The 15,130-nt window shown below is 47.6% G+C and overlaps 1 protein-coding gene across 1 annotated transcript; it reads right to left on the minus strand.

Annotated features, from left to right (window-relative positions):
- Positions 1-887: 887 nt before the first annotated feature.
- Positions 888-14,746, minus strand: SLC38A7 (solute carrier family 38 member 7). The gene is made up of 11 exons (XM_055000498.1): positions 14,693-14,746; positions 12,193-12,622; positions 9,791-9,989; positions 8,410-8,554; positions 6,810-6,908; positions 6,139-6,196; positions 5,255-5,369; positions 4,871-5,018; positions 4,501-4,700; positions 2,948-3,002; positions 888-2,251 (listed from the first exon to the last, which is right to left on the minus strand). Exons 2-11 carry the CDS (start codon positions 12,451-12,453, stop codon positions 2,149-2,151), a joined length of 1,383 nt encoding a protein of 460 aa, XP_054856473.1. The 5' UTR covers positions 12,454-12,622; positions 14,693-14,746; the 3' UTR covers positions 888-2,148.
- Positions 14,747-15,130: the final 384 nt, after the last annotated feature.

Below are 15,130 nucleotides of genomic sequence, written 5' to 3' on the forward strand. Positions count from 1 at the left end.
AGGACCTGTGGGGCAGACTCTGCGCCTCCTGTGGTTAATATCCAACTTCCATTTCCAGACTTTAGGTTACTGCAGCTAAAGCCCAGCAGCACTACAATCAAGAATCCCAACCCAATGCACACCACACTGTATCACCTGAACAAAACCCCAGCACTTATCTTTCTGGGCACTGCAGTGGAGATGGCCCTGGAAGGAGTGCCCCAGAAGCAAGGCTTCCTGCCAGTGGGAAAGGGCAGCTAGCATGCACCATTGCACATCTGCTGATTGCCAGCATAACAGGTACATGTCTTCCCTATGCTCCAGCACTGCATCGTTTGTGACAAGGAGCAGGAAGAGCCTGTACCAGAATGGTATAGGATAAGTTCCACCCATCCCTGTTTCACTGTAGTTGAAAATCTGGAGGAGTTGTAAAGGGCACCTCACCTGTCCTCATTATATGAGTTTCTGTGAGGGTGTGCATCATCAGGGCTGGAGCTGCTAAATGCCATGTCACGGTGCTGTCCTCCCAGCATTCCTGCTGGTACCAGCTGTTTCTGAAGTCAGCCAGTGTGCTCCCCCCCCCCGCCCCCACGTCTTTGAACTGTTAAGATTCCATCCCCACTGCAGCACTGCTCTCCCCTTTCCTCCAAACCCTGGCTGACGGTGGGACAGGAGCAGAGAGAAGCTAACAGTGGAAGGGAATCTGAGCACAAGGCAGGACAAACAGCCAGGGGGGGGATCTCAACCACGTTCACTTAGGGGCTGCATCCCCCTTTTGCAGGAGAATACAGCTGCTGAAACTGCGTGGAGACACAGCGACCTCTAGTAGGAAACAATGCCATTTTCAACAAACACTGAACCACAGCCATCCAAAAATTGTTTTTTAATTATTTTCATTGTGACCTTGTCCCTCTAAAACAGCTCACTTCTTTTGAACAAGCAAAAAAAAACCCACACCTGAATCGTTAAAATTAAAAATTTGAAATATTGAGAGCACCTCAGCTAGACAGCAGCAACATTTCCTGTATGTCCTACCAAACAGACTGTGTGGACACGTAGACGTGGGAGTCCTGGAACCAGCCTGGACTTTAGTCAAGAATGGCTCATCAGCTCTGAAAAGTAACTGGAATTTCGTCCTAGTTAAAAGCAGCTGGCTCAAATAATCTCGGTTTAGAAATATGCCCATGAGCAACCGGGTTACAATGGAACTGAAATACAGCAGAAAGAACCAGTCCAGTAAAGGAGAGAGACTTCAAAGATTAGCAGAGCTGATTAACAGGCATAGCTTGGGATACAGCACCACCACAGCCACCATCCTCTGAGCCTGCAGTAGTGTTTTTCCCAATCCTCACCCCACCGCCACACAAAAAATCCACAAAAGCTGACTTGCACAATAAAAAGGCCCATTTCGTTTCACTTCCCTGGGCAAACCTGTTGATTGCCTTCTGAAACCCCCAGATGACCTGGATTTTGCACACCTCAAGAGTGACTGGGAAGAAAGCCAATCATAGTAAAGAAGAAACGTAGCTGTATCAATCCTAGTCCAAAGAAATGCCCTTAAATAAATTCAGATTTCCCTTTTATCTTCCAAGGACTCTTTTCAAGAACCTTCTTTTTCATATACAGAAGGTAAAAGAAAGCTTAACATTTTAACAAGATTACTAACCTTTCTCCCCTCCCCTCCCCCATCCCGACTGACTTACTCCTTCCAGCAAATAAGCTACAGTGCACAGTTGCCAGTTCTCTTTACATGATAAAATTCATTGTCCCCTCCGTAATAATTTCACAATCAAATACACAAGCTTTGTAACAGCCTTGGTAATGCTACAAAATATGAGCCTGTTGGCTGAATAAATACAGTCGAGCGGTTGTGTAGTGACCATCTTGGATTCTCTTACACAAGTATGTGTAAGGTAAGGCAAAACAAAAGAGTTCTTTAAAAGGAAGAGATCCTTAAAAAGTTTAGTGAATAGACCTGGGCAAGTTCGTAGAAAAACAACTAAATCAGCCATGAAATCAAAAGTGTAAAATCTTACACCAGCCCTGTTCCATTTCAGGACGAGAAGTGGAAGGAAAAATCCTCCTTCATTGAAATCTCAGAGATCCCAATTATTTTCTTAAGATTCATTCAGGGAGCAGATACATCTTCTGATGGTACCGTCGAAGAGGTCACTTTGTGAGATCCACAAAGACAGCATGGGCTGTAGTTTGTCCAAAGATAAATGCTCCAAGAGTAACCATGAAAATTCCATAGCTGACCAAGGCCCACCAGCTGTGGGAAAAAACCAAACAAACAACACGCGATATCTTATTATCCACAAGAAACAAACTCAGTTATAAGTGTATACTCAAGAGTCATCAAAGGAGAGTCATACAGTCTCAACAGTTTACTCGTAAGTTATCAAAAGTCAGTCTGAACAAGTTTCTGTGTAGACAAACAATATGCAGCTTACATAACAACCAGGAACAACCACCTTAAAGTGGCTTGTGCTAATGATTCATAATAAAGTGGCATATACAAAAACAAGATTAGGTTGCTTCTTGAAACAGACTGCAAATAATCCAATAAAGTGCAAGTGCTCCTATAACGTTTCACAATTGATATTCGCAGTTAATAAATAGTATATTGCTCTGTTCCACTTACATTGCACAACCTCACTTTTAAGGTGCTCAAACATTCATCATAAAGAGCTTTTAAAGTCCATGCACATTAGTCCTTATTCTAGTGGTAGTTCCACAGTGTATGAAGAATGCATTAGTTGGTCATTTTGCTCCAAACTGGAGAGGCTGTGATAATGTACTTGTTCCTATGGGTTGTCTAGATCTATTTTCTCCTGTTTCAATAAAGATCTTTGTCAAAGAATCACAGTCTACATCACACAGATACTGACATATTTCCAAACCGGAGTCGCTTAGGGTGTCTTGTAAATCATCCCCATTCCCTTCTAGTAATATCCAAGGGTCTTACCTCGCTGGTCTGGCTTCTTGAATTTCAGAGAGCTTGGTGTGGATAAGGCAGAGCCCTGGCAAGGAACAAAACATGGAGCCCTTAGGAAGGGGGCCTTAAGAGATCTTTGGGCCAACTAGGCCTGCTCACGTTCAGAGATTTTGAATATTCCATTCACACTGGGGTGTGTAGAGCTGTTTTCTGACATGGGCCCTACTACACAGACAGCTGTGGGGAAGTCTGTTGGGTGAACCCACTCCCAAGAATACTGCCAATTTCTCTCACTAAAGCAAGGGAAATAATGTCACAATGGGAGGGGGGGTGAGAGAGACAGACAGAAAACAAAAATATTACCTTATTTTACTTGCAACATGTTGCTTTTCACAAAGAGAGATTTGAACCTAGCTCTCTGACCCCACTCTTCTAGCTTTCCGCAAACGATGCAAAACTGAATTATTCAAAAAGTATTGTACGGGGGGGCGGGCTCTCAGATGCTTTGCTAATGAGTTGGGGACCACAGACTTGACCACTATGTTGCCTTATCTGTTGTTTCAAATACATGCTCCTATGAGCTACCTGTGCTTCATGTTGTCTAATGTCAGTTATAGAATTGCTTTTGCTCTGTTTCAGCATTTCTTCAACTCTGTATTGGATTCCTGCTAATGCTATGTCTTCGTAAACTTGTATTGATTTACCCTATGGCATTGTTCATGGAAACGACCTTGATATGGACTGTACTAATCTCACACTGTGTAATCTGCCTCGAGTCTCAATGAGAAAGGTGGTCTATATATGACATTAATAATAATAATACTTCCATGTCATATGCTAACTTAATCATTTCTTGAGAAATCTTTCAAGGAAGGAGCCACCACCATTCTAGGTTCCATGGCTGAGCATGTATTATAATTGAGATTTCCTCCCGCTATGGTTTAGATCACATCAAGCATCCAGTGGCCCTTCTTGCAGATTCCAAGTGACAGTCCACAGTGGTTCACCTTCTTTCTGAACATTTTGCCCAGAAAAGGAAGGAAGTCAGTGATGCCCCAGACACTGAGGAGCTAAGAGTCATGTCAAGGAAGAGGCAGCCAACCCCCAGAAGTCTCAGCAGATGTCCTCTGATTTCTTTCTGCAACCATCAGGTCGAGACAAACCTAGAATCTGAAGAGCAACATTTTGCCCCCAAATTCCTTGCACAGAATACACTGGGCAGCAGAAAGCGCCACACAGCAGTCTTCTGGGCCTGACCGGCATTCATTCTTACAGAGGAGGACGAGGACCCCCTTGTAAGGAACAGCCAACACACATTCACCTTACAAATAAAACTTAAGGACTAGTACCTGGATAAGTGTGGGGTTTGTGTCAACTAGACATGCATGGACTGTAACATGAAAGCTACTCAACACACATATAAAGAGCAATCAAGTGTACACTGTACATGGATTAAACATGCATTCTCTGTAAGTTGTGAATAGGGCTACTATCCCTTGAGAGGCACTCCTTCTCTCCCCACCTCCAAATGGGGGAATGCCACACATGTAACCCTTCTTGTGGGCCACAGGGAAGCCCCCTACCTGGGAAGACAAAGATGAAGCAGGCAGCCAGTCCCCCAATGAGAGAGATGACTCTGCCGATATCAGGAATGAACAAGGCGAGGAGGAGAGTGAGAAGAAACCAGCTAACTGTTTGGAGTAAGCGGCGGCGTCTTTCCCGCACCACATCTTCTTCCACAGTCTCCCCCTTGTAGCGCAGCCAAAGACCTTCCAGGACAGCCCTGGCCAAGAAGTAAAAACAAAAGGCATCATCAGGGCTTCTTTCCATCACACCCTGGGCATACATCCAAGGCAGGATCTGTCTAGGAGCCTGGCACGTGCAAGGAGGGCGCAGCTGTGGAGGAGAATTATTCCACCAGGCAGCTTCTGCCGTCTCCCCCAAGGTGCTCACCTGCCGCAGAAGTGCAGAATAGGGTAGGATGTCAGAACACACACAATGATGAAGGCTCGCGCCAGGGCAACTGGGATGTCATTGGAGGGATAGGACAGGAGCACATCCTGTTCCACGCCAGAACCAAAGGTGAGGAAACCACAGACTCCTGGCAGAAAATGAGAGAACATAAAAGATCCACCATGACACAGGGGGAAAGACCAAGAGCCCAGCAATCAACCTCTCTCCTCAAACTGTGTGGTTGAAAAAAAATAGGAACAAGTGCCTGGGTTCTCTGCTAGGACTGAGATGCCTAAGGCACCTCCCAGGTCTCATTCTCCTTTCCAGGCCCAAGTCATAGGAAACAGCTACCGGAACTGCACCTGGCAGGGTCTGATCCCCTACCTGTGCCTGTGTAGACAACGAGGGCAATGATCATGGCGGCCGTCACTACAGCTCCCCAGGGCTTCAATTCTGGCTGTTTCATGCTGTTGAAGACGGGCACACTGCTGACATGGCACTGCCAGGGACAAATACAGATGACGAACAAATGAGGCAAGACGAAGGAGCATGCAGGCCTTCAGGTTATGCAGAATTTATCAGACAAACAAAAGCCCCCTTTCGTGCCAGCTGCCATCCGGCTTTATATTTGCAAAGGTTTGGCACTCTGGCCAGAATCCAAACAGCAACTCAGCGAGTCCCTCACCATTATTTTATAATTCATTCTGGACTGTAAGATTTACTTTAGCTCAGCTGAGGGATAATTGCAACCCTCATTCCAGGAAAGGGAAGCGATGCTGCTCGGTCAAGGCTGATGTCCGCAAGGGGATTGTCCTCCCCACTTCGGAAGGGATCGACCTGTCATCGGCTGACTCTGTCCAACAGAGTTCAGAGGGCTGTTAATGAGCCAACCTTGTTATTTCGAAGACAAAATGCCTTTTCCTACTTCATCTGCATAAAACAAGGCAGTGACAACAAAAGAGAGCCATTGCGATGGAGCAGGGAGGGGTGTTGGACTACAATCGAGAAGACCCAGGTTTGAATCTCACTCGCTGAGCTACCTTGGGCCCATCACACACTCACAGCCCTCTGGGTTGTTGTGAAGATAAAACGGATGAAGGACAATGATGTACTTTAAATTCCCACTGGGGAAATTGGCAGGGTTGTAAATCAAGTCAACAAATAAAAGTTAAACCATGAGATCAGTTAACTGGGGCCTCATACAAAGAGAGACAAAGACAGCCAGAAGAGGGCTCCCCCCCCCTCCACGGCCCTCTGACAAGCATTACCTGGAAGCCAAAGCAAATGGTGGGCATAGCGTTGAACACAGACATCCAGGAGGCGGGGCTGTGAAGAGGAAAACACAAAGCATCTCTCTCAGCCAACATCTGTACTGATTGATGACCAGAAATTCTCAGATTCTGGATTATCCAGATCCGGTTTAATGCAAAGTCGGTGCAGGAGAGCCTCTTTATCTACATTAAAATGCATGTGCTCGTTTTTATGTGGATTAAGTAAACATACAGTTTCCTACATAAATAATTCCTAAATTGATGTTTTTCACTCATTCTGGCCTCTGTGACCTTTCTAGGCAGCTCCTGAATAACGGGAACTTCCCCCTTGACTTCCAGAAGGTGACCTGACGGATTAGTGGCTGCAGGCAATCCCCCACTGAACAGGGAAAGAGGACTGCAAAGGGAAGGGTCGCATGCAGTAAGATTATGCTGGGACACAGGAAAGGCTCCACTGGTGGCTGGTGGCCACTGGAGAACTAGAAGCTTTCTCCAACTCCAGTTTACTTCTAAATTGAAGACTCTCCTGTCTGGGCACTTCAGTAAAAACCAAGATGCCCGCTTTGCCTCTGTGTACGAAAAAAACTAGATTGTAAAATCTCAAGATTTGTCCCCCAAGCATCTCCTTTATTCTATTTAAAGAAGCGTTACCTCCACTCCACTTTTACCTGGTTGGGATTTCTCCTGGGACGACCTCCCGATCAGGCCAGATGTATTTGACGACAATCACTGCAGTGACATACCAGGTCCCGACCACGCTCAAGCAGCTGGAGGCAAGGGAAGTTGGGGGAAAGTTACAGCACTGTGCTACCACCTCTTTCCAGGGGTACTCTGACCAGAACATTAGCATCATCTCTGGGTATAACGGGAGTGCAGCAGTTACTATCACACGGACACCATGGTGTTAAGGCCTGTCCTGGGCAAAGTTGTCTCACATTCATTCACTGAGGCCCTAGCACCCTGACAAGGGTCAGCTTTTCCACCCTTATATTGTGCTCTTAGCTAATGCAACTAGAGAGATTCTGCCAAGAGATCTCATGGATACACAGTACACATAAACACAACCCACACACCCGCACCCACACACCCACACCCACACACACACACACACAGCCCAGTTTTTCTTTTGGCCTTGTGAAAGGTGATGCTTTAGATCAGTGATACTCAGGAGCCACATGTAGCTCTCTGACATGCTACCAGAGCTCTGTTCCCCAATGTAGCATCTGCCACATTTCATGAAAGTGGGCAAGGCCCTTGCCAAGTGGGCCCTAGGGTTGGCAGTTGACCTTGAAACAGCCACCAGAGAAATGGGTAAGGTGAGCCTCCCTTAGCTGCAGGCCTCATGCCAGGGATGGGAGCAAAGGCGGCCCTTTTGGTTGATGGGAATTGCAACCATGGCTCTTGGTGGACCACCAAGTGAGTGCCATTGCTTCAGAATACAGATCTCATCTACATACACAGACAGCAGAGATTCATGCAGAGATCAGGAGTGGGGCTGTCTCTGTCATATACAGCAGCACCACCCCTTTCCGTGGCTCTGGACTGTTCAAGGCTCATTGCCCAGCTACCCGCAGCAACCCAGGAATTCCTGTGCTTCTGGAAGGCCAGTCCTGCACCCGTCACCCACTCTCCTTCATGCAAGCTCACGGGACTGATGCTTGCAATGCAGAGAGATTTGTGTCACCGAAATTACTTGCACCAAGGCCTGCAACTGCTGACCATCTCTTAAATGTTCGTTCCAGCTGTTCCCAGCCAGTAGCTTAAATTCAGGGGAACAGATCAAGACAGGTAACCGTGTTATAGTCTGTCTGCAGCAGTAGAAAAGAGCAAAAGTCCAGTAGCACCAATAAGACTAAAAATTTGTGGTAGGGTATGAGCTTTTGTGAGCCACAGCTCACTTCTTCATATACCTCTGTATCTGAAGACGTGAGCTGTGGCTCACAAAAGCTCATACCCTACCACAAATGTTGTCAGTATTACAGGTGCTACTGGACTCTTGCTCTTTTCTACTCTTCAAAGGAAATCCAAGAGCCACCTGGCTACAAAGGATTCAGTACCCACGTCATTATTCAGGGACAGGTGTAGTTTAACAGGGCCCTCCCCAAGCCGGAGACACACCCAGCAACGGGGCCTGCCTTGTCTCATCAGGACAGACCAGGGTGGCCGGCACGCTCCATGCCGTGAAGACTGGCAGACCACCAAACAAGCCCCACTCAAGAGCCAGTCCCAAAGTCTGCCCAGCCTTTCCCCACCTCCTCCAGAAGGTACCTGGCGTATTTCTGGAATCCAATCTCCTTAGGAACTGAAAGGGGAAGGATGAGCAGACAGGCTGTGATGCTGATGGTGAACTTGCGGTCAGTGTACCAGTGGCTGCTCTCTGCTCCCATGGGTTCCGTCAACAATGCAGCAATGACTAGCCAAAGAGACAAGGAGATATGTCACTCAACCTTACCAGGGGAATCTTCTTACTAGCCAAGGGAGTCGAGCATCAAGAGCTCAAAGCAGCACACAGCTGAAGGCAGGGAAAGCGCTCTTTATTCAACTCCGTATTGGATTCTTGCTAACGTTGTGTCTTTGTAAACTTGCATTTACTTATCCTATGGCATTGTTTATTGAAATATCCTTGACGGTGCTAATCCCACTCTATGTCATCAGTGAGAAAAGTGGACAATACATTACATAAAGAAATGATAATACATAAACTCTGTGTCCAGAGAAACAAGATCTCTGGATATAGATGCAGAGGAGTTAGCCGTGTTAGTCTGTAGTAGCAAAATCAAAAAGAGTCCAGTAGCACCTTTAAGACTAACCAACTTTATTGTAGCATAAGCTTTCGAGAATCACAGTTCTCTTCGTCAGATGCATGGAGGGCAAGAAGAAACTGGTCAGATATATAGGTGGAGAGGGGAGGGGGGAGTAGATGCAAACAGTAGCTTCTGATATGGAAATCAGTTTGCTTCTGTTAAGGAAGTCAGTTACTTCTGATAATGAGATAACCATTCATAGTCTCTATTCAGTCCCAGCCTGACTGAGTCAAATTTACATATGAATTCCAATTCAGCAGCAAAGAATCAGAAGAAAGTGCTCAAATCATCCCCATATATTATTTTGTTTTAATTCTTAGTGTAATCCCCCTTAAGCCAAGAGGAAAGGTAGGGTAAAAATATTTAAATAAATAAACATTGAAGTAAATAAAATCTTGAGTCCGGTATTTATTTATTTACTTTATTTATATCCCACCGTTCTCCCTAAGGGGAACCCAAGGTGGTTTTCACCATTCTCCTCTCCTCCATTTTATCCCCACAACCACCATGCGAGGTAGGTTAGGCCGAGTACGTGTGACTGGCCCAAGGTCACCCAGCAAGCTTCCACAGCAGAGCAGGGAACTGAAGCTGGATGTGGGTTCCAAATGAGAATGCAGTGCCTGAGCATGTGCCAGCCCCTTGGTGCCATCCAAGCATGAAGCTGCCACCACCATCCCTTTGTGAGCCAGAGAGTGGTGCAAGTACTGAAATTCTAGCTCCTGTGGTAACTGCGCAGCTTTAATGAAGCAGGAAGCCAGAAGGGTTTTGCACCCACCAGCTCCCCAAAAGCCATCATCCAGCAGACCTCCCCCGCTCCCCGGACACTCCCCATAAGCAGCACTCACTCTTGTCCTGCTGATCCCCAATGATGATTAAGAAGGCAATGCAGGTGCCGAACGTGTAGACGGCAATGGCCACCTCGCACAGGATCCCCGTGACCTTCCCGCACACGGCCCACACCACTTCCTGGTATGTGGACTCGTTGCTGGCCTGGGAGCAGTAGGCCAGGATTACCAGGCCTCCGATGATGAAGAACAGCATACACTACAGGGAAGAAGCAGAGCGGCACCTTCCACATAAATGACGGGGCTTCCGGGACCCCCAGAAACAAAGATGCAGTTGCCACCCTCCAGCCCCACAAAACTCCAGCTGCAGACACAGGCAGACAGATCAAGGATGGGCAGCAAGAGAAGCCACGGCGTGGCCTCATAACAAGGGAGACCCAGACCCCACAGTATGGAATTTAGGGCCCTCAAATTCCCCTTTGAGCCTTCATAATCACAAGGAATGTTCGGCAACATTCCCACCGTGTTTCCAATAAAGACACAAAACCAGCCTCGCTGGGTCAAACCAAAGGTCCACATATTACAGTGGGGGAACTCAGAGTCATTTCCCTAAGGCCATCTACATGGCTGCACAGTCAACGGCTGCACAGCTGAAGCCAGGGAGAGGGAGGGGATGTTCCCAGTTCATAATTCATATCCATAGATGTTGGATCACAATACTCTCTATTCTATTATAAACCTCTCCAAAGATAAACACCACCCAAATGGATGCTCTTAATCAACCAGTCTGCTCCCCATGTCTTTCCATTTTAAAAATAATGATTTAAATAATAAATCTGGTTCATGGAAGCACTATTTATGCACAATTATGGATATATAATTTGTATACATTTATCCCAATAACTTTTTTAAAAAACACACAGAGAGAACATTCAGCCCACTGAACTGTTTGACGGAGGTCTGGGAACCCACATGGTTTGGGCTGCAGCGCACAGCATGAAATACTTCTCCTTAAAAGTCATGAATTCAAACTGTCTGCCCAGGAGAAAGATCCCACCCCAAGCCTCCAGCCCTCACAATCAACAACATGCAGGAAATTTCATCTAACAGGGATGTGTCTGAGTTAAGTCAAGGGATGGGACTTCGGAATTTCCCCCATGATTCCAGGGTGCAGTTCGCTTCCCTGCTCTAACACCACTGCTGTCGCCCTCCCCAAAGCTATAACTTTTTCTTTCTCCAGTTCCCCTTTAGCCCCTAACAAAGAACAGCAAAATCCAGTTTTTTCACCTGGAACCAAAACAGGCCAGTATGGAAGTGTTGGGTTTGTGCAGCAAGCTTTCTTGGCGTGTGCCTTCCCCCATCTCCACGGCTGTGGGTTTCTGAGCATTTCACAGCTGCAGACATGTGTTTTAACACACAATTTATCTGCTTCCATTAGGGACATGTGTTTGGAACTACACAAGAGCTTTTCCCACATGCAAGAGATCAAGAAGATCATCATCACTGCTGATGTGAAGTTGGGTGTGATGAAGGGGGGAAAAGCCCCACGGGAGAAAAATACACTTTACACTGTGCAGATAATTTCCAACATTTAAAGTGCTCAAGCGCTAATTTACAAAAAACTCTGATCACAATTCGTATAACAGTATTCCAATACAATATAATGCAAATAGAAATGTCACATTCAGCACTCTCTTCCCCACGTCATACAGACGTTCGATAAACATGCAGAGGAGGTAGCTCCGGGAAAATAAATATATATAATATATCCAGGGCTTTTTTTCAGGGGGAACACAGTGGAACAGAGTTCCAGAACCTCTTGAAAATGGCCACCAGCCATGTGACCATTTTCTCCAAGGGCAACCGACTGAGTTCCACCACCTCTTTTCCCAGAAAAAAATCCCTGAATATATCTGAAAGCCTCTTTTCAAATAATAATTCTCTCCTTTTGTTACATAGCTGGACCGGTGGAAAGATGACAATCCAGAAGTTCCACAGCGTGGAGACTTTCCGATATATTATATATATATTTATTTTCCCAGAGCAACCTCCTCTGCATGTTTATCGAATGTCTGTATAACGTGGGGAGGAGGGTGCTGACTGTGACATTTCTATTTGCATTCTATTGTATTGTAATACTGTTATATGAATTGTGATAGAGTTTTTTGTAAATTAGCACCTCAGCACTTTAAACGTTGGAAACTATCTACACAGTGTAAAGTGTATTTTTCTCCCATGGGTTTTTTTCCCCCCTTCGTCATACTCGATTTATACATTGGGAGAGCCGTTGTTGTACGAGGATGTGAAGTTGGGGACAGGTGGGGGCAGGGCAGTGAACCCATTCTCTCCCACCTTTATCCCCCGCCTGTCCTCCAAAGGTTGCCTGCTTGGCTCTTCACCTCCTGTCTCACCCTGCCCATCACCCCTCTTATCTTGACACAAAACCACCTCTCTGCTCTCACCATCTGCACAACAATGCCAGCTGCCACGCCGCCTGCCATGCTGAAGGCTGCTGGGAAGTTGAGGAGCCCAGCCCCAAGGGCAGCGTTCACCACAATGAAGATCGCGCCAAGGGTCGAGGTGGCTGCAGGCCCACGTTCCTCGGTGCTCCGGGCTCCCATCTCCACGCAGGGGCTCTGCAGCAGCCTGGCCCGCTCGCCAGCGTCCCCACTCCAGGACCAGTCGCCATATTCACTGTTGATCCCCACGTTGCTCTTAGCCATGGCCTCCCCGGGAAGGCAATGCTCACTCCCAAACCAAACCTGATCCAACTTGGCTGCCCGGAGAAACCCAAAGCATTATCTTGAAGGATAGGAGAACACAAGATCCAGGGCAGACATGCCGGGCGCAGATGAGGCTGCCCACCAGGTTTGGGGGTTTATAGGGCAGCTCCTAAAAGAACCCAAAGGCAGGAAGTTAGCACTGAGCATATGGAAAGGGAAGCCATTTTTCGACCCCGCCAGGCAACAATGATTAAACGTTTGCCTATGTTAACAATGTTGCACCCTTCTAAGCCCTCTGAAGTCACAGAGCTTAGGATGGCGCCTTAGCATAAGTAAAAGGCTGATCCAGGTCTACCCAGGAGGATAGCAAAGTATCATCAGCTGCCAGTTTCCAGACCCAAACAATTCAAGATCGATCTGTTTCCAAAATATCTCCTGCTTGATTTACCCCAGCATGTGGTTATCGAATACCTTTTCACACAGGCTTATCACCAGCTGTGCCACGTGAGACGCTGCCCAATGCAGAGGTAACAGGTGCGGGAGGACAGTGCGGGCCACATCAAGGGGTGTTTCTGGCAACATGATGACTCAGAGCAGGGCCCCCCAGCTCCTACTATGGCACCCACTGACACCTTTCTGCCCCCCAAGTGTTTTCACAAGGCTGGAGAGGCCAGGCAGGGCTTATGCTCAGCAGGGCTGTGCAGATTTTTTAAAAGTTGCCTCAGCAGCAGCTGCCACCACAGCACCAGAATCTTCACTGCATGACTGAAGCTGTGCAGATGCCAGAAAACATTTTTAAACAGTAAGTCCATTTTAAAAGGCATCTTGTTAAGCAGTGCTTCTGCCTGAAACGTTGATTAGTTAATTATTGGCTCTGCGTGACCTCACGTCCTGCCATTTTGTGGTTGGCTCCATCTCCTGCGGCAGGCATTTTGTGGCTGCACCCACCACCCCGCGTCAGAATTCCCAGGCTCAAAAGAGGCTGGCAACTCTTGATGCAGAGGCTGGCTGAACGTTGCCTTTTAAAAGCAAGAGTTGGTATGGATCAGCTGTGCTGCATGAATCGCCGGTGAGCAAAAAGAAGGGGCAGTTGGCCAACCCTGCCACCAAGTTTCCAGAAGAATTTTAAGAAGCCATCAAGGGCTTGTTCTGTACAATCCATTTTCCACTAGTCAAGGGAGGGATCATGAGGAGGCTTACTGAATTGCTTTAACTTTGTTTTTAAAAGCCTTTTAACCTCCCTGTCCTTATTATCGCAGCCAAGTGCCCCCCTCCAGCATCTGCAAGATGCCAACTGATCCTCACTACCTGTATCTCTCCAGGGCTGCGACCACTGGAGACTTTGCCAACAAGTTTCAGGGTCAGTTCACCCTGAAGCTCAGCAAAGATGAATCCTCAAAGAGGAAGACACCGAAATCACTGCCACCCTTGTTACTCAGTTGCCAGATCAGCCAGATGCATCGCACAGCAATTTCCTGCTTGACTCAGCAAAAAAGCTGTTTGGCTCACTAGGGCGAAGCTCAGAGACACTTGAGGAGTGGCTGGAAAAAAATTCTCCATGGATAAAAGCTGCTGCTCTCTCCCAGTTGCTACCTTTCATAGTAAAGCCAGGCTGGCCCCTGCACAGCTGGCCAAACTGCACAACAGAGCCACCCACAGGCAAGGCTTTGCCCACTCGTGGGATTCTCAGAAGGGCAGAAAAATAGGGATCTGTAGGGGGGGGGAATTCTTTAACACTAGATGGATCAGAAACACTTCAAACATGAGAGCAATCGGAGCCAGTCATAATGAATGGGGGTCAGTCTGGATGGAGCCTCTGAGAAGCTTGGGAGGGGGAGACTGGGGGGTCCCAAATTGCCTCCTCTTTTTGCTTCTACTTGGGCCCCCAGCTCATCCTATGATTTCTAAGAACAGGCTTTACAACAAACAGACAGACAGAGTGCGAGCAATCCCAAACTGGCTTAGATCCACGCCCCTCCCCGAGTATTATCTTCATCACCAACCATCAATCGCTTGCCCAAGGAATAAAAAAAAATTGAATAAAATTTTATAGCACATTTCGGGAGGAAAAAAATCATCCTCAGTCATACAACATTTCAGCTCGACCATATCCCTCCCCATCCCGCCGACACTGGACCGAGACGAGAAGGTTATAACAGGTTCTGCAAGCAGAAAACTAGCCCGCGCAAGAGAGCTCGCTTTCTGCGCGCAGGGCGGGGCGCCCGTCTGTGCCACAAACCTCAAAGGAAAGCGCGAGGAGCCGCCGCTTACCGACCTCCGCACCGGCTCCCGCAGCTGCTCAGCTGACTGAGGACACGTGATCTCAGGGCACGCCGCACAGCACGCCGGGAAATGTAGTTCATGGAGCCTAGGGGTGAGAGTGGCATGCAGAAGCGCGGTGCGCGCCCGCCTTCGGCACTCCAGGCAATGGCTGGAGATCTCCCGGAATTACAACTGGTCCCCAGCCCACAGAGATTTCACCTGGAGCAAATGGCTACTTTGGGGGGTGGACTCTATGGAATTAAGCCATGCCAAGGTCCTTTCCCTCCCCAAATCCCACTTTCTCCAGCCCCCCCCCCCCCCGATCTCCAGGAATTTCCCAACTTGGGAGCTGGCAACCATATCGGCACCGGAGCCGGAGAGACTGGGGAATCGCGGACCCTGGCCTAGGGCGAGG

Source organism: Eublepharis macularius, chromosome 16, assembly GCF_028583425.1.
Source record: "Eublepharis macularius isolate TG4126 chromosome 16, MPM_Emac_v1.0, whole genome shotgun sequence".
NCBI classification, from domain to species: Eukaryota; Metazoa; Chordata; class Lepidosauria; order Squamata; family Eublepharidae; genus Eublepharis; species Eublepharis macularius.